Consider the following 20442-nt stretch of genomic DNA (forward strand, 5'->3'; position numbering starts at 1 on the left):
TCTGTAATGGCATTTCTTTTTTTTTTTAAAAAATCTTTTGAACATGATAAACGTAAAATGCATTTTAAACGAGCTTAACTCTTACTTAGGAGTGACGGTTTAGAGCTGGTATTTAAAATGCTTGTAAATAGTACTTGTTTTTAACTTTTGTAAAATAAATTTTTTTAAAACAGGCTTTGTTTTGGATTTTCCATCAAGTACTAAAATTCCTCAGAATTGAGGATTTGTAAGCTGAATTAGTGCTACCTGCATCCTAAAGAGGGAAGATGCTCAAGTTTCTTCCTTCTTTGACTCTTTATGATATGCTACTGCAGTAGTTCTTAATAAAATCGGCTTTTAACTTTTGTCAGCTACTATACAGTAATTTTGAGTTTAAATGTACTCATTCCCTTTTTACTCTTCTGTCAGCACAGGAAGCAGTATTATGGCCTATTTCAGCACAGCTTAGCCACTTGAAGTGACAAATCCATTTTGCTCCTGTGAAGTTCTACTGCTTCATCTCGACTAGTTTTTGCTTAATAGGAGAGCTGTTTGGTTAAGCAGTAGCTCCCCCTCCTGGTTTTTAAGTGCATGGTAGAGAGAATTTAAGCAAACTTGAATCACCAGCTTATTCTGCAGGTGGATTAATCTTTTTTTCATATAACCCCTTACTTTTATCTACTGCTATTTGAACTGTTTTGATGCTGTACTTGCCTTGAAGCAGGAAATGTATCAGTGTCAAGTCTGTGTTCTGACTACGTGAATCTAGAACAGTTCCTGATCGTAATTTTTTTTTTTTTAAGAGAAATCTTTGTGCTTACCAACTTTCTAAATCTATGTCCTCTTATACTGTGACTTTTTTTTCTGATGTACTTAAGTTGCTTCTAGAAATTACTAAGATGCTATATTCACTAAGGCTTTCACAGGCTTGCTTTGTCAGGAAGAGTTAGTTTTTATGTTAAGATGGGAGAAGCCTTAAGTAGGCTCTAAGACTGGTCAAAATGTTGCATGTTCAAGACTCCATAATCTGGGATATCGCTTTAGACACGTAAGTTAAAGCACCTTTATAGAACTTACTAGCACCTTATTTTACCCTTGCTATAGTTGGGGGAAAAAAAAAGTTTAGGCACAAACAGTTTCAGGAACAGGTACTTCTGCTTTTCCTGACCTGGAAAAGTCCCTTATCTCTTGCCAGTTATGCTGGAATCAACTGTAACAACTCTTGCCTTCCCTTTTAACTTGTATACTTGGCTTCATTCCACACGGTTTAAGTCATAGCACACAATACTTACTCTATCTAGCATGTTCAATTTATGCTGTACTTAAAACAACAAAAAGACTTGTTTTTAAATGCACTCACCCTTGATTGACATCAATTTATATTCATCAAATTAAATACCAATTCCTGCTTGTAGAAGACTTTATTTAGAGGAGGGAAAATAAATTCACAATGCTCTTAAGAACAATACTGGTTGGAGGGTCAGACTACTTAAAGGAACCATTATTTTTTTCTGGAGGGTGGCTCCTATTCTTCCTCTGCTGAAAGACTGATAGCTGCTCAAAACTGTTTATCTTAAACATAAATTCCAAGAGCTTTCCTTGGCTTAACTTCCAACAAATAAAAAAAGATAATACAAAAATCCTCTATACCGTTTCAAGGCCATAGTCTACTGCTTTTCAGTTCTCTAACAGTCTCTTTAATAGTAGTCGATGACCATGAGTGTCTGTATATAAACCTGATTTTTTTTGTATTTTTTTCTAAAACCGTAGTCATAAATAACCACATCCATAGAAACAAACCTTCGGTTGAAGGAAGAACAGCCTTGGCGGTGTTAATTGGTGTTAAGCAATTGAGGGTAGCTCTAAGGAGCTGTGCCTGGTCTCAAAACGTCATGTCAAGAATTTCCCACCAGCCTTCTTGTAAACATTAGCACTACCGTGTTTCCGGAGGAGATCCAATGCCTGTTCACGGAGTTCAGGAGGACACTGGGATCCGATGTGAAGGAGTACAAGGCAACACTCCAGCACATCAGGGAAGGGATAGAACTGGAAGAAAAAGAAAAAGGTAAAGTGATGTCTGCTCTTTCGGTTAGAATAGTTCAATACGTTCAAGCAGCCAGCTCTAAAAACTGCTTTACAGTAGCCTTGTAAGAGACAGTCAGGAGTCAGATGGATTTTTTTTCCTGTTCTTCTAGGACATTAGCATGTTTAAGCGAGTTTGTTGCCCCATGTGCTATCACTGTGGTTACCTTTAGTTATCTTACAGACTAGAGAAGAGAGGGGACAAGGCAGACTAGGAGACATGATTTTGCAGCACATGGTGTGGTTACATCAGTTTCTGATCAGTACAGGTCATTTTATACTTGACATTCACAACTCAACTATCAAACCTGTTTTTGCAAACATAGTAAGCATCAAGGGATTACTTTTAAAAGACATCAGAAAGTTTCAGTCAGGATATCCCATTGAGAAGCTTTATCTGCATTCTCCACCAGCATGGAGACCTGTTAACTCTCAAAGCTGCCGTAGCATCAATTCAGTGAAAAGGAGGACGATCCTGCTCATGTATGTGAGCCAGCCTGTATTTACACTGCTAGCACCAAGACAGCAGAGTAAGACACCTTTATCTTACAAATCTGGAATGCAACCATGGCACGAAGTCACTGCTCCTTACCTTATGTTAAAAAAAGGGGGGGAGGATTATATGATGAGACTGCCCTTATGAGAAGACTGTCTTCTTTCAGAACCATACTACCTCTTCTGAAAACTTACCTTTAAACTGTCTGGAAATTCTGCTAGTTTCTGCTTTGCTTCTAGAAGTCGCTTCGTTAGCTCAGGGAGGGTAATCGTTTCCTTTGCTTCATCTTTACTGTCAAGAAAAGAGCAGGTGTAATGTAATGAATTACTGTTTGGCTTAAATGACCACATAGCCTCCCTACTGTAGTCAGAGCACAGGAGGGTTAGACAAGCGTTACGCACACCCTTCTTTCTTGCTGAAGTCCCAAATAATTGTTCAGCAAAGAGACAGCACTGTTAGATCATGGTTTGTCCTTTTCATTATCCTCCCCTTTTCAAGTTGCCCTGCTTACTCACTGTATCAACACAGCCTGTGCATCAGAAAGTTGTTGAGCTGTGTTAAATTCATGCATGTGGTGGTGCCCCTGGGATATGCAAAACCTCTGAGCAGTAGTATGTTAAAGTGTCCCTGGGCAATGAGCTTGAGATCAGAGGGCGTCTGAGCTAAACAAGAAACCCGCTGCACAAACAAAAAAGCAACACCTTTCAAACCCTTTGTTCATGTTCTGAAAGCTTACCTGTTTATCTGGCTCTTGTCAGAGCTTGGTTTATCTGATTCATTCTCTGGACTCTGCGGCACGTTGCCTTCCTGGATGCTTCCATTTGTGCTTTCCTGGAGATTGTTCCTCTGCTGCTGATGCTGGTGTATCATGTCTGCTAAAATCTGCTGGACCTCAGCTATATCTCTCTGCGTGTTCTGTAAAGCAGCGGTCGCTTCTGAAAGAAGCACTTTGCAGCCATTCAGTTTTGACTGTCTGTCTACCAAATCGACTGAGCTAGTTCTCGAGTCGCTTTCTGGCTCACATCTCTGAAATTCAGTTGTACTGCTGAGATTTTCATCCATCTTAGTTGCAGTTTGATCAGGAGTATCTTCAGGAGAGGAGGGAGCTGATACGGAACTCTGCTCAAGAGCTGGCTGCTCACTGGGACACAGCACAGGATCCAAACCAGTCTTTTGCAAGACGGTGGAATCGTTGGGTGGGTTCCACCACAGGTCATACAGCAGTCCGTAAGCTGCGAAGCCCTCTAAACTTCTGCAAGCAGCCATGCTTTGAGAATTTGTGCTGTCCAGTTTGTCTCTCAGGTTCTCACAGCCTAGTAATGACCAAAAAAAGGATTACAAATAGATCAAGAGCTGCAGGATAAATGCATGACATGCTCTGGAGGAGAAAGAGAAGAACGGTCCAGATGATTTGTAACTATGAGAGGAACACAGCTTTCCAGTGTGCCCATCTCCCTTACAGATCAGACTGTGCTGGATTTCTAACATCACCAACACTGAGTGACGTTGCTGAGCTTCCTTCCAGTCAGGAATTTTCAGAGGCCTTGAATCACCCTGATTCCATAGACAATTAAATGAACTCAGCATGGGAGCTGTACACTTCCGAAAGTCACAGGTTTCTTTATATATAGGAATATTTTACTCCTGATACTATGCCTAGTAATAAAAATGGGCACATAGCTCTGAAGGTCCCCTTGTTTGTCAGTGCCAGGAGGTGTACCAGAAAAGCCTTACCTTCAGGAAGGAAGATACTGCAAAGCTCTTGCATCAAAGTAAAATTGCCAGCATCGTAGCTGCGGGTCACAGCACCAAGAATACCTTTCACTGCTTCATCCCAAGCAGCAGCCTGATAGCTCAGTGCTGCAAGGGTCAGGTCATGGGAGATGTGGAAAAGCACCTAGAGGAAGCAGCAGAAAGCACAATGAATAATTTTACTGCTAAGCATGAATGACTCACTGGTTAAAACCATTACAGAGAAGTCCAGAAGCACATGACTGACTCAAAAGCAATTTTCACAATGATGCAATTTACATAGTTTCCTTCATGTAGGAAATCAGAGCGCTTTTACATGACTTGCCACTGTAATAATCAGCAACTCTGCTTGCATGTGTCCTACTAATTTGTACATCAAAAGTCAGTGACTCGCTGAGGTCAGAGAGCTGCAGGAGCACCAGTTTATGACCAGACTTTCTGAACTCCAGAATATTTTGACAAGCACTCCTGCTTCTCCTGACAGTTCTACACAAAACCCCGTATCACTGCTGAGAACAGTCAGCTATGCCAGTCAGTCCCACCCAGCCAGCACGTCATTGCTCATCACTGACGCCATACGTGAGTTCTTACGCTGTGCAGAAACAAATTGGTAGATATGGAAGCTGCCCCAGGTGCCTCTCATCTACCTCTCTAACTATAACCTCATCTTTTAGCAGGATGCAGAAAGCAGTCCCCTGGAAACAGCTCACACAGCACCACAATATGTCTGTGTTTTACTGCACATGCTGTAGTGAGGCTTAGTGTGTATACAGATCCAGTCCAATTACCTGCTTTGGGTGGGTGTTGCTGGTAGAAGGAGGATGCTCAATACTCCGTAGCTGCTCCTGTGCACACGTGGCTTTTTCAGTGGTGTTCATGCCCAGCTCCTTCTGCCACACTTCTATCACCATGTCAAAAAATGAGGCGTCTCTGTTCAGCTCCCAGCTGTGGTAACAGGGAGGCACAGGGCTCTTTCGGTTACAGGGATTTCTTTCACTAAGGCACTTGCAAAGCAGTTCGTTGAGGCAGAAAACAAGTCTTTGCCCCTTTAAAAAGAGGAAAAAAAAAGCACTGAGCTGTTGCAAAACGAAAAACAATCCCTTACTGACTACAGAAGTGGTCAAAGTTAAAAACGTGGCTAGTAGCAGCTTGCTGGTGATGATGCTTCACAACAGCAGCTACCAAAGAAAAGTACTGACAGACTGAGAGGCTCTAAGGTCAGAAGGAAGCCTCATAACGAGTTAAAGTAACCTTCTGCTTCACAATCCATACAACAATGAATTCCTGGATTAAACCTGTAATAGCAGATGGAGTTACAGCGAGTGTGTTCATTCTGAATGACTTGAATGACACTAAACACCTTCTTTTACCTCTTTTTTCTGATTAGTATTATGTACTGATAATAAATAAATTAAAATGAATCTGAGTAAGAAAATGCAATACATCATTGACAAAAAAAAAAAAAGAAAAAAAAAAACACAGAAAAACCTCCACTACCTCTCTTACATACCTAATATGCACAGAGCCTACGTGCCTCTCCACCACATATCCTTTTCCTCTGCAAATATGCATTTATTTATTTATTTAAGTATTATCGCACAAACTTTTAGCAAAATATTTTGAGGCAAAACCCATTCAGGACTTCCTGTGGATTGTTAATATATGGGCAGAGGTGCAAAGTTCATCAAGGTAATCTGGAGAGAGACAATGCTAAAATGAAGTAGAAAGGAAAGAACCAGACTCACAAATAACGTTTTCTGTTGTTGAAGGACCTCCTGAGCTCCAACCCAATTTCTGGATAACAGCAGCTCTTGGGCACATCTGAAAGACAAACTTGCCGACAATTCCTCCTCTCCAGATATCAGAGCAAGCTCAGCAGCAGCTTTAAGGGATGTCACATCCCCCTTTTTTGCCAACACCTTAACTGCATCATAGGGTGAGGAAGCTCCCAAATAACTGAAGAGATACAAGCAAATTGATCTCAGGTTAGTACTAAGATACCACTTAGAAATTGTGTTGCAATAGTTCTAGCACAAACTTACAAATGAAGATAAACTTTTATTTTCTACAAGGAGTCAGAGTTCTCATCACTTTGCTTTAAAAAAGGTTGCTAGAGACAGAGGTGCCTGATCCAATGCAAAGCTCCAGAGGGAAAGTGATGCAGCCTACTAGTCTGGATGGTGGGACACACGCCACGCATGGCTTAGAAGAGTAATACAATAAACAGATTCAAGAGACAAAAATTAGTGCATTTTTCCAGATTCCAGGTGAATCTTTTCAGAAGTGTAAACACTCCAAAAATGCCAGAGCTACAATCAACATCAAGCAAATCCACTACAGTAGTCCAAGCCAATATACTTCAAGCATAATTAGTAATTTTGGTAGTCACAAATTTGAAACATTCTAATTAGAGGAGGGAGACCCACTGATTAGGATGTTAGCTAAGGCAACAAGAAACTCAAGTCAATTGTTGCACTGCACATTTCCAGTGGAAAGGTTAGAACGCTCACACAGATTTTTTGTGTACATCTTAATTTTAGTTTTGGCTAGACGAGTTTTCCAAGACTTCTACTAATGTCTCTGAGAAGAGGTGGCTGCACTATAGCATGGAATTTGGGCCTTCTGCTTTGAACTGCCCTCTGGTGCTTCTTTTCATACTGCACTACAGGGAGTCAGTCTAGTGAGATCAGCCTCAGAAAGCACCTTAGACAAATAACGAACAGGCCAGTCATCAGATCCTACTGCTAAAAAGTCAGGTGTTTCAGGTATTAAACCAATTCTGTCTTCTTACCAGTAACACTTACCATTTGGCAGCCATGGAATAATGACCATCTTTCTCTAACAGAGCTGCCCAGCTGGTGTAGAGATCCTTCAGAATTGGATCTTCTGGACGCAACCTGGCCTTAGCAATTACAATTGCTTCCCTAATGCACATAAGAGAAACCGGACAGAAAAGTTGATTGACTGTATAAAAACCAAATAATTCCTCCTTTTGTAAGGGAAGTTTATCTTGCATTTAAAAAGAAACTGCCTCAAGTATTTTATGTCCAAGAACAAAAAAGAAAACTGGTCTCATTAGATCAGAAAACCAATGCCATTACATCTGAGATCCTATCTCTTATTTAAAAAACACCCAACACTTTGAGAAGCTCCAGAACACTAATACCTGTATCTGGCTACACAATCCACCATGGGGAACATTCTACAGAAAACGTTTTAATTCAGAGTAAACAAGAATGATGTTGTTTTATTCTATTCTTTTTCAGTTATTGTGTCTTAAGCATTAATATGTAGCGCAGCAGGTAATTTTTTTTACATCATACTTGTATGTAGAGTTGGTAACTTCTCTATACATACTCTCATGCAGCTCCCACGGTGCAGATGTTACAGCACAATGGCTGTAACCCACAGCCATCAAAGGAAATCTACCCCACTAGAAAGTAACAAAAATCTAAACATAAATATACAACAACCTGTAAAAATGATTCACTTTCAGGAGCTCAACAGCCTCATATACTTTATGGATGGACAGGAGATGGGAGGCAGCTTTCACATATTGCTCCTGAAAGCACAGCTGCTTCGCGAAGGCTTCTACTGTCCAAACCCAAGCCTGATATCCAACTGCAAAAGAAAAGGCAATACAATTTACATGCAAAGTTTTAAGACTGAAAGAATTCCTGCAAGATTGACATAATCACTAGTTTCTTCAACATGTAACTCTTCTCTGTCCCATATTAGTGTTTTTGTTGTTGTTGTTTTTTAATCATTCTAATACAAACTACTGAGGAAACAGGACAGGGAAAAGCTTGGACTTGAACACAACTGTAAGACTTCAATATCACAAAAAGGTATTTAAACCAACAGCAAGCCAGAGGGACTGCTACATATATCAAAGTACCAACTTTATCCTTATAAGTAATGCCTGCTCCTCTGAGAAGTCCCAAAGGAAATAACTTTATTTTCTGCTACAGCAACCTAAGGGTGCTTGTGGGAACATCCAGGTCTTTTCCTCTGTCATAAGCAGGATTTGTGTTTGACTTTTGTCATCATGCAATTAAAGAAGCAACTTCTTTCCAATCCAGAAAAAACATGAGTTTCCAACTCATGAAATCATAATGCAGTGACCCTTAGCAGCTGATTCAACATACTTATGTGTTACAAGAACAAACATACCCATAGGCGAGATTGCTACCAGCTGGTCTGTCAGCTCTCCCCTCTCAGCAGCTGCCTGGAGGACGCCCTTCATATCTCCTTTCCACAACATGAGCTGCTGATAGAGCTCAGGATGTCCATTCTCCAAGTGATATTTTCCTGTTTGAAGTAAACACACTTCCTAGTTACCTATCAGCATGAGTGCAACAGTGTTATTCAACATGGCAAAATACATTGGCAAAAATGGATTTGTTCTGGCGTAAGACATTGCAGATTTGCATCTGAAAGCCATAAAAACTGTTTGGGAAAAGCAAGTCTTTTGTTCTCTTCACAAAGACCTGCATTCTCAAACCTACACTGTGCTCTGCAGTAAATTCAAGCGTTTTTCCTAATCTGTTTTCTCCTTGAATGTCACGGTGACAGTGTCAAATTGGTCTCATTATTCCATTTACCTTCCACATCAATCATGTTGTGCAGAGAAGCTCTGTCTGCGAAGAGCCCCAGGTGGATACGATCCCCGAGGTCAGGGGACACTTCTTCATTATGATCTAACACAGATAAAGAGAATGAACATTCAAGATTTGATACAACACAGGGAACTAGGACCTGCCAAGTCACTGTTCTGCTCCACTACACTCAACTATAGCAAATATCCGTGTCTTCCACTTTCTTACACATACAGGGATTTAACACGTGCTCACATTCACAGATCATTACTCAGAATTTGTGCCTGAGCTTGATTAGAAGGACTATGTGTGAGCAGAACGTTTATTCCAAATCAAACGTAGCAAGTTCCCTTGCATTCGCTGAGTCTAAGGAATCCGTGAGAATAAAAACATCTCCCACATGGCTTATTTTCTCCTGCACATGTCGTGCTTCTGAAGGTGAAAAAGATCTTTGCAGCTCTACAGACAATTTTACCCCTACCTCCACTACACAGGATCCTACACAAAACTTGTCTGGAGCGTCTACAGAATGCTGAAACACTTCAGGAGAAGCGAGATAGGAGGCTATAACCAGTTGCACGAAGGCCAAAATATCCAAAAGTTAATGCCTAGTGGTCCAAATCAAGTCCTTAGACACTTACTTCTGAATACTTTGGAGCAGTCACCCCCTAAGTATTTTACCCAGTTGATCAGATGGAGGAAGCTGCAGTTTAAGATCAATACCTTTGGTTTTCAGACATGTAGCCAGCCTCAAGCAGTCCTGATGCAATTCATCTTTTGATCTGTGATCCATGGATGTGGTGAAGGGTAGAATAGAGCGAGGCTTCTTCTTCTTCAGAGAGGCATCAAAAACTGAAAAATCAGTCACATTTTAGTCACTACTGCACAGTTACAAGTCTACAGCAGAGCTCTCAGAAATACTCAACAACAACCCTGTTCCTTAAATATGAAAATAAAAAGCAGATTCTCAAATGCCACCTGCATCTCTTTTATGACAATTCTAACATTTCAACACTGATCATTTTGCATATTTTTCTGCCCATCTTGCCTGGACAAGAACTAGCAGCTACAAGGCAGGATCTCAGCCCACATTAAACACCAATTGACCTGACAAGCAGGGAAAATAAAAGAAGAAAACTGAAACATTACAGAGATTTTAAGAGATTCTCTCTTTCTCCACCACTTATTTGGTATCTTATTAAGAAGGGAAGCTACAGCCAAACTCCATTCTAGCAGTCCCACATCAAAGCAATCTGAAACATACTAACTTGGTTTCTCTTTAGGTGGATCTTTTTTCATGGGAGTGGCTTTCTGGGTAACAAAAGGCTTTGACAAACTGAATGGAGATTCAGATGCAGATGAAGATATATCCTTGGATGCTGTGGAGTTAAGTGATTAAAAAGTGATTAAAAAAGGAAAAACCTAGAGCAAGATACCTGACATACACATTCTGTAACAATAATTAAAAAATACAAAGAAAATAAGCTTTGCTTTGCCATAGAACTTAATAGTATTTTAGGGAAAGTAAATAAGAAGAAAATGTTACAGAACTGTCAGAATGCTAAGGAAGATGTCAGAAGGCACTAATGAAGGTCTATCATTACAAGACTTATCATCAGAAGGCAACACTGACCAAAAATGATGCTTTTTCAAGACATGGTTAATTTTGTTCACTAGTCCAGAATCTCTTAGTTAAAGACAAATAGTCCCAAATTAGTTTATAAAATTATGATTTCAGAACACCTTTCCTATTTCCTTCAAGTGGACTACTTCAATAAAACAACATTATGAGAAAATCCTGCATGAAAGTACTAAGCTTGCTGATGCCCTGAAGGCTGAGCAGTCTGGGAACCGTTAAACTAAGACAATTTAATTATTACCAGGTGCGGAAACTTTATCAGGCAACTCCATCTCCCGAGCTTCTTTTTCTCCTTCATGGTCTGACACTCCATTTTCCTCTAGCAACACATCCTTCATGCTCTCATCTCCATTCACGACATCACTTAGATCCTGTTTGGCTGGACTCTTTCCTATAGGCTTTTTCTTCTTCTTGGCTTTGACTTTTGGTTGGATACTTCTTTTTTTCTCTAATTCTATACTTTTTTTGCCTATAAAGGTCACAAAAATTACTTTCATATTATTTGTAGAGATTTTTAGTGTACAAGCTGTCTGCCTCCCAAAACTGCCTCCCAAAATTTAGTTTTCCAATAGAGATACGACTCTATTTAAAACTGGAAAGTTTATCCCTGAAGGGGTAGCAGGCAGGCTTGAATTTAACATAAAAACTTTACTACTATTTCATAGCAACCCTCTATTTCCCAGCTCCCACATCCTCTTCAGGAAAGGATCTTTTGTTTGAATATACTTACCCTGAGGTGGCCGTGTATGTTCCTGCTTTGAGATGCACCACTTGTGAACATAAAAGTCATCAGCTCCAGTATAAACAGAATCTGAATCCACTGGTGACCATTGCACACACAGTAGCCGGCCCTGGTGCCCTCGATAGTTGCAGAGTGGCTCTTCCTTCATAACATCCCATACCTTATGAACCAGAAAGAAACCCAATTACTCAAGAAGTCTCATCTTCCCTTAAAACCCTGCATTTCCTCTTCAGTGATTTGCATTTTATGATCTTCTCTATTAGTGAGCTTGCAGATATATTTCAATTACCGATAGGTAAATGGAGAAAACTCAAGAGCTTGCTTTGTTTGCAGTGATAGATCTGTGTAATATCTTTCTTTTTTAAAAGATCCAAAAATGCTAATATGAAAACAGAAACAACTGGACTTAAAAATCAGTTTGTGAGGCACAAAAACACATTCACTGACCAGCTTCTCTCTACAAATTCTCATAGGTCTGCACTAAAAGCCTTCTTTGCAACATTCTCATTTGTGCAGTGTGTAGGAAAACCAGAAATAAACATAAGGCAAAATGTATCTCTCATTTTCAGCTATCCAGAATGAGATTGTTGCCAGGGGAAAATATGCAGTCATTAAGCAAGTTAAGTTCACAAAAGCTTTGTTGGTTCTAAAATACTGCAGAATGGATGATTTGAAAGCAAAACAAATACACTTCTGAGTGGCTGTAGAGCAATACCTGTGCAGTGCCATCATAACAAGCTGATACCAATCTGCCCTCATGGTGGGGACTCCAAGAAAGACTTGTGATTTTAGCTGTGTGCCCCGACAGAGTTCGAAAAGGCTCTGTTATTGTCAAAGGACTTTCTGAAGTGTTCTCTGAAAGAAGAATGAAAATGATAAAGTATGGTTGGCAATACAAACCAGGAATAGAGCAAAACAAGATGCCAAGATTTGGAATATAATCTGCAATCTATTACCTACGACACTCTTCAGATTATGCACATAAATAGTGGCATTGACTGAGCCTGAAGCTATCAAGTAACTCAGCTCTGGCTGGCTCCCATGCTCGTGATGCCATCGAATAGCGTTAATCAGTTTATGATGCTGCTGGATAGTGCAGAGCAGCTTCAAGCTTGGAGCCTGAAATATTTCAATTGACCTGAAATGTAAGAACAGCAACATAAGAAATTTATGTCAGTGAAAATGAGATTTTTTTTCTTGTTGTTATCCTGCATAAAAATGACAATCCATGAAAAAGAATAGCTGAATGAGTTTTTCTTTTCCAGATTCAAGTCACACCCTGGTTTAATATACAGGAAAGCGTGTTTCAATCAGAGTAGATCCTTGTAAAAATGACCTAACGTGATGTTGGGGATTCTCAATGTCACAAGCAACTAAACTAAACATCAGCAAATAATGCTGTATTATCACAATTCAGGCACACTGGCAATGAAACGAGACAAACCAGGATAACAAAAATACTTTTGCTTCACTAGAGTGACTCGACTCAGGATCAGCACATACGCAACCTTAACCTACAAGCAAAACATACCCATCTTCATTGCCAAGAGCCAAGAGTTTTCCATCTGGTTTCCAGCTAATCTCTGTACGTGCAGGCAGTTTGTGCTGTGGAAATAAGACACAACTATTACCAACAATCACACAAACTCTTAAGTCTCTTTTGGATGCATTCAACAGAAGACTGGCAACTGGACAGAGTTACGATTACTCTGCAAAATGAAAGTCAGAAAACTGCTGGTTGAGTGATGTAGCAGTGACATAAACTCGAACAATTAAGAAGGACTGCAAAATGATGCAAGAACCAGTGACTATTTTTATCAGTTCAGTGAAATGTCTCAAAGGAAGTCTGTCTGGATTCCAGTAAGACATTAACGCTCAATTCTCCTTATGCTCCCTAGAAAGCCCCAGACTTTCTAAGAAAATTCTACTACCCTTCAAAAGAAATCAATGTTTACTGTAATTCTTCCTATTCTTTCTAGTTTGGATGCAAGTGACTTGCAATACAACTATGATTTAGATGCCTAAAAATGATTATTTCATTGCTTATGACATTAATCTCTTAACTTCCAGCTAGTCTTTTACTCAAGCATGAAGCTACAACCTAGCTGACATAAATCAATATAGTCTGACTGACTTCAGCCGAATTATGCTGTCTTACAGCAACTGAAGACTTAACCCACTTCACTTCCTTTATCCTTTCAACTAAGAAATGACTGAATCATACCAAAGAACTAGTTATGGTCAGCTATCACCAACTGCTCTGCATTAGCAGAAGTGTAACAGGAAATAGACTCCTGCAGAATCATGAATGCCTTTACTTACTGCTATGTTTATTTTAAAAAATGAAAAAGTCAATGTTTGCAACAAAAGAACCAGAGAAACTGAGGTAGTTAACCCATGCATGCCCACCACACAGTCTAAGCTATGACATCACTCAGGATATTACTTCAGCTGTGTTGAAACTGGAAAGCTCTGTATAAATCAATTATTTTAAAGAGCCATGTACAGCTTTATAAAAGAAAAATAGAAAGGTAAGTAACTCGTTCCAGGAACAGATGTGCCATGTTGACGCTGGGGAAGAGAAGACTCTTTCAGTGGCAAACACAAACTGTCTAAAGTGTTTCACGGGTAGAGATTAAGGGTTTTATTTATTTTTTGTTACAGATTCGTCACGGAGGCTACAAAAACTATGACACGGTTACTGCAGATCCATAGAAAAAGACAAAATCATACTCACTTTGATTGAATTAGTGTCTCTAATGACCTTGTTGATGTCATTTGCCTCCCCACTAAGCTTCCAAGGGTTGTGTTGAAAAACAATACCTTCTCCAGCACAGCTATATAAAGTTACAGAGGGTTGTTCACCTTCTCCTGTTCAACAGAGGAAATGACTAAATATATTATGTTGTTCATTCGTCTTAGCAAAAGCAATTACTCCCACTATAAATCAAATGTTATTTTAAAAAGCTGTATAAGTGCTTTGATTGCCTGAGATGTGGCAGCAACAAATTCTCACAATAGAATCCTCTGAAATGACCTCTAATTTCTAGATATCTCCATAGTACAATCGCTTCACATATTTACACTTCCTTTAAAGCCTGGTCAGTGGAAAAAAGAAACAAGCTGTATAAGAGTAGCTACTGGCACTGTTCTGTTTAGTCTGAATGCTAGAAACATTCCTATGGAGCTACAGAACCCGTATCTGACCCTAAACAATTACAACAGAGAGCCCATGCAGTTACTTGTTTGTAATACCCCGAGATAAATGCAGAGGTGCTGTACTCTACTCCCACTTACTTCCTTTAAAGCTACCGGAATTCAAAAACTAGAACAGATTGTTTTGCTCCCTTGCAAAACTATTAACGATTCCTCTAGCAGAACACACCCTAAGTGGCTTGAAAGGATGGCTACCAAGCAAAGGATGGTGTGCCAATTTCATGGCATCTGTGGGCTCTGTGCAGATGTCCTACTCTGTCACAAGACATTGCAAGACTCACCAGAAGACAGAGGTGGAGTTGGAGGCCCCCAGGCTAGTGTGTACACAGTCTTCTTGTGGTAAGTACTGGAGATCTGAGGTGGCTTGTTCTTTGCACTGGGCAGGAATATAAGGAAGAAGGGGTAATCAAATTTCAAAGGGAAATACAGATGAAAATAAAATAAATCAAAGCACTGTATTCCAGTGGTGAAAATGGACACCACCTTCTGTAGGACAGTACTAGAAACAGAACAAAACTGTCTTGATGAACTGCACCTGCATGTTGCTCTTCATTTTCTGATAACATCTGTTTAGTTAAAGTTTTCCTTGACTGATGACCTCCAAGAGGTGATGGTTATGCAATTTGAGCAAGGTTACTTAAGAGCTACCAGACATAATGAAGAGATGAAAAGATACACTGAAAATCCATCTGACTGCTTTTAATTTAATCCTATCTCTTACCTAATAGCAAACATATACCTCAGGAATGACCACATCACCTAATGCATAGTGACACACCAGCAAGATCTGACACTACTGAACTAGAAAGCTTCTTTCTTACCTGCTGGAAAAGGTGTCAAATATGCCAACTTTTCCATCATCTGTTCCAAAAGCCAAGCAACCTTCCTTAGTTGGATGCCACGATAACTGCAAGAAAATGAGAAAGGGACCCAAAATTACACAAGCCACAGACAATTTATTTCTAAGTAATAAACAAAAAGTTAAACATTGAAACTGATAAGCAAGCACTGTCCCTTATATCCACTCTTCCAACTATAGCCACTTGATTTGATCACTCCACAATGAGTATCAAAGACTCTCCCCATATCAGTTATTGGGATGAGACGAAAGGTACTAAAATCATTAAAATACTACTTGATATCTACATTACAGAATAGAAATGGGGGATACTGTAGGACCATGAGAAATCTTTTGTCACAAACAAGAACTACCACCATGTTTTAAGGCTGCTGCCCTTTACCAGACATTAGCCTCTGGCGAATCACTAGTCATACCCAACCTGAAGATACCCATGTCAGGCTTTGGGCAGGTCATAAACCTCCCAGCAGAGCGAGAACCATGGATGAAGCAAGAAACAATCACAAAGGTGCATAAAAACAAAAAAGCGAGGAAGTTTCTAGAGCTGTTAAAAGGTCTAAAAGAATGTTGCTTGATTCCAAAATGTATTGTATACCAGAATAATTGAGCACAAAACGCATAAATTAGCTTTATATGCATTTGGTTGGGAAAAACCTTTTTCAGAGTGAAAGACATTCTTCAATGAGAAAAACAGAGTAAGAGGAAGAAAAGAGACAAGAAAAAAAGGGAATCAAAAGCACACTTACTGCTGTAACCTTGGATTTTATGCTTTGCCAGAAGGTTTTAACGTCATAGATATTGCTCATGGACAAAGTATTCCAGACACGGATCATGCTGTCCCCAACACCGATGGCAAGGCAGCCTGGGTCCACAGGGGAGAAGGCAAGACTATAGACAAATCCCCCAAGCGAGGGCATTGTCCAGCTACAATCAAGAGTTGATAGGTCCCAGCACTTCACCTACAGAATATTTAAGAAAGAATAAATGGTAAATGTAGTGACCGGTATGACAAGGGAAAAACAAAGTGAGAGGAAGTGAGGGGAAGAGTCAGAGGGTCAAATTCAAGACAATGTATGCCATTTCCACCCAGGGGAGTACATCACAAACGGCTGTAATAATTGGAAGACTGTAATGGAACAGACAAAATGACTGTGCTTTAATAATATGGTCCTCTTTTGACCTCAAAACAGGAGGCTCTCTGCTGCTTGTAAAAGGCAAACAAAAACAACAACAAAAAAAACAACTTCAGTTTGTACAAGTCAGTACTATAAATAAATTTAAGAAGGAAAATAAAGCCACATTAAAGTGGCATACACAGAAAGACCATGGTAAGCTCTCATGATTTAATGTTTACCATTCAAGTCCAGAAGGGGATAATCATTCGGTCCACGATGGTAAAAGCTTGATCTTACAAACTAACAAAAACACACAGTCTGTGCTCAGAACAAATTTTAAGCTACGTTATAAAATGCTGAGATAAACCCACTTTAAGAGAAAATATACAGCCAGAAAAGGAGCAGTTGCACTCAGTCATACTGTATAGCCACTGCTATTTTTACGTTAATTTCAAAATGGGTTCTTACATCTCTATCCATTGAAATGGAAAAAAGCAGCTCTTTGTCTTGATGCTTCACGGAACACAGATTGAACACAATACGGGAGTGATTTTGTCCTTCTGAAGATCCTAAAAGCGTCCACTTGCGTTTTCCAGGTTGGGTCAAATCCCAGAGCAGCAGTTCTCCTCTGTAAAATTTAAAGTGTACACTTCATTATTCTCTTCAGAAGAATAACACAGGTTGATGATGGTAACACGTTAACATGCTACAAGAGTAAAAGTAATGCCATACTAACTCTAGACACACATGCACTACATGTCCCTATACACAGATATACAAGACCCTATAGATACCCATACTTAACCACACTGAAGACTGACATGCTATTTTCTCCCATTATATGGGCAAAACCACAATCAGTACCGTTAGCAGTTGATACTCAGATAAGATAAATAATGGGACAAATAATACTATTCTAGAAGTCTGAACTCCCACTTTAACTCTTGGCCCGTCCTGTCTCCAGCTAGATCAACAAAGGAAAAAGATGGGAGAGTCAGTGTTTCCTACCCAGTTCTTCCTTCAGTATTGAATAGATTAACCTACAGTTACTGTCTGTACCCAAACTGCTGTGTGTCCTACTTACCCAAAGGAGCTGGATACAATTTCTGTGGAACGACCGCAAGGCCAGTGAACAGTCAGCCAAATACGCTCTTTGACAGCAGGATCAATAGCTCCACCTCTTCTCTTTGTCGGTGGCAACTTCAAAGTCATAACACCTATGAAACCAAAAGGGATCATCTAGACCTTGTACGTCAAAATCTGACAGAAAAAGAAGTCCTGTAAACCTGAAGCTTTAAGTACACTCCCCACGCTTTAAGCTATTGGGTTACAAATGAAACCTGAACTTAGAGAGGAGCTCTTCCCCCATATTGCTATTGTTTATCTCACAGTATTAATCGTACTTACTTCTGCCTCTAGTACAGCTCCATATTCGTATGGTCTGATCTTTGCTTCCTGAAGCCAGGTAACAACCTTTCTTTGTGGTTGCATCTTGACTCAGCTCCCCATTTGGAACTTCACCTGCTTCTGAAGGAAATACCACAGAAGTGAAATTATTATACTCTAAAATTCAAAGCTCTGTAAAAATTACCTGAAAATACATTGCTCTGTATCAGAAAATAATTGAACTCAGCAGTTGCCTCTGATTAGCTACTTACTGACTTTCTATGGATAAGGAATTCAGTCCTCTAGGAGGACATCTAAGTGAACTAAAAAGCACTTCACAAACTATTAATCACTTCTACGTACCTTGGAGTTCATCTTGCCAAGCAGGTAACCTTTCTTCACCTGGCACAGGGCACCAGGCCAGACAATGTATTTCATCGTCATGACCTCTTAGCCTATGAAGAATTTCTTTTTTCCTGCTGATGTCAATTACAATCACCATGCCATCCTTGTAGCTAAAAACAGAGATTTCAATTAAAAACTAGATTCTTGGATCCTTGTGGAATATCATCTAACCTGACTGCAAGCTATTTAACAGGATCACTATCTCCGTATTACAAAAAGAGATGTCAATTCACAAGCAAAATGAGAATAGCTGTCAACTCTGGCTTAAGCAGAGCACTGGCATACGTACAGCTGCCTTCTCTTCAAGACGTGCAACCACACAGTACATTTGGCTTCAAGAATGACACCAATTTAGTAGCAATACAGCTCTCAGAAATTTAAAAATTAACAGTGGCTTTTATAAAACGAACATGTTTTCTTTACCACAAGTTACTTCCATTCCCTTACTTCTCTTGTGTTTGTCATCCCTCAAGAGAACTGTATGAAGTCTAAAGGGCTTTCAGGTTCCATATAGTCTCAGGTTTGCCTGAGGGACAGGAATTGCAATGGTTGACAATGGCCTAATAAAAACTACACAACTCTATTCAGATAGTAAGCTACAGATAGTTCAGAAGTAAGCTACAATAGGATAAACACCAGTGAAGTCTATTCAAGAAAGATGAGTTTTCAGTAACTTCAGGGATTCAAACCAAACCTGGTCCTGTGAATTGTTACAGAATTCTACATCTTGCACATTTGCTAATCAAAATGTTATTTCTAAGTTGTTGTATGCCAGAAGAAAAAAACAGCCAACAAAACCTCTTAAAAATAACCTTACAATTGTGCAGCAAAATATCCAAACAAGAATCTTTCAGAAGAATGGGAAGCAAAGCATATTTACCCGACAGCCACGAGGTTTTCATTATGAGGAGAACAAGTGAGACAAAAAATTGTCCGAGGCTCTGGGAAGAATTGCTGGCTGTCGCTTCTGCTATGCCAGTAACAAACAATTATCCCTTTTTCATCACCGGATACAACCAAATCTTTCACAAGGGGCGACCAGTGCAACGCTGAAACTGCATTCTGAAGAAAGACAAACGAATACATTTAAGGCTGTCTAGTATGCTTGGCCACTGAATTTATTTTGTAGGTGGTTTAAAGAATTAAAGCACATAGTAAAACAAAGTGCATTTAGCAGTGGTTTCTTTTGGATGGAAAACAGACAATGATACTCTTAACAGCCTGCCTTCATTCACGACATAGAAATCATGTAACAGTGAACAACTAGCAGAAAATACTGTGAGCACTCCCCAGTATCAGTTGGGTTAGCTCTAAACTTTTTCAATTATTTTGGGCTTTTGCACATTTGACTGATTTGCCAGCGTTCTGAGACACAACAGCTGTCCATGTGTACGTTTTTACCCCGTCCTGTGCGGGATGATAACTTGATGGAAAGATTTGAGGCAGGCAGGGTCTGGATGAGTGGCATTGAGCACGTGCTACAAGCACAGGCATGCTCCCAAAGCTCTGATGACTGCTTGTGAGGGTGTTATAACAACACACAGACCTAAGGCTAGGACAAAAACCTGCCCAGGAGCATTCACTCACCCCTTCTAACTTCACCACTTGGGGATTCTCCCTCGGGTTTGGGTGAGACCCTGACCTTTAGCGTGAGACCTGAGGTATAAAAGGGCGGGTTTGGGCCTCTTAATTCTTACCTGGTGCAGGTCGTGCTCCGCCAGCGGGCCCAGGCTGTCGGCGTCCCACAGCTGCACGCTGCCGTCGTCGGAGCCGCTGGCGCAGAGGCCGCCGTGCGCGGGGTGCCGGCAGAAGGCGAAGGCGGCCACCCTGTCCGTGTGCCCGAGCAGCTCCCCTGCAGCGACACCGAGGCGAGCCCCGTGAGCACCCCGAGCCTCCCCGGTCCCCCCTCATCCCCCTCCCCAAACCCCCTCACCCCGTGAGGCGAGGCGGCGGGGGGGGGGTGGGAGCAGCGAAGCCCCCCCGCTTCACCACGGTACCATAAAAGGCGGGCGCGGCGGGGCTGCTGACATCCAGCAGGCAGATGCGGTGCCTGGCGGCGAAGCCGAAGAAGCGGCCGTCGGCGCTGGTGTCGCTGCAGCGGCTGCAGTACCAGTTGGGCGAGGCGGGCAGCACCCTGCCCGCTGCCGCCGCCATCTCGCCCCCGCCGCCGCTC

The 20442-nt window shown here is 40.7% G+C and overlaps 1 protein-coding gene across 2 annotated transcripts; it reads right to left on the reverse strand.

The window, feature by feature from the left end:
• Nucleotides 1-1381: 1381 nt before the first annotated feature.
• On the reverse strand, nucleotides 1382-20423 carry GEMIN5 (gem nuclear organelle associated protein 5; the record flags this gene model as incomplete). 2 transcript variants are annotated; one of them, XM_084535988.1, is made up of 28 exons in its annotated part: nucleotides 1382-2025; nucleotides 2752-2848; nucleotides 3294-3870; nucleotides 4292-4454; nucleotides 5098-5355; nucleotides 6055-6265; nucleotides 7114-7233; nucleotides 7783-7930; nucleotides 8483-8620; nucleotides 8914-9009; nucleotides 9631-9759; nucleotides 10176-10286; nucleotides 10788-11015; nucleotides 11277-11448; nucleotides 12004-12143; nucleotides 12245-12426; nucleotides 12820-12893; nucleotides 14026-14159; nucleotides 14786-14880; nucleotides 15326-15411; nucleotides 16110-16322; nucleotides 16947-17106; nucleotides 17563-17695; nucleotides 17886-18002; nucleotides 18228-18379; nucleotides 19150-19331; nucleotides 19967-20121; nucleotides 20267-20423. In XM_084535988.1, the coding sequence occupies 28 exons, from the start codon at nucleotides 20421-20423 to the stop codon at nucleotides 1870-1872; spliced, it is 4584 nt and encodes a 1527-aa protein (XP_084392114.1). In that variant the 3' UTR covers nucleotides 1382-1869. The 2 variants fall into 2 exon arrangements, with proteins under 2 accessions (XP_084392114.1, XP_084392113.1); XM_084535987.1 differs by having other exon boundaries at nucleotides 17886-18005.
• Between the last annotated feature and the right edge of the window lie 19 nt (nucleotides 20424-20442).

This window comes from Aythya ferina, assembly GCF_964211825.1.
Source record: "Aythya ferina genome assembly, chromosome: 14".
NCBI classification, from domain to species: Eukaryota; Metazoa; Chordata; class Aves; order Anseriformes; family Anatidae; genus Aythya; species Aythya ferina.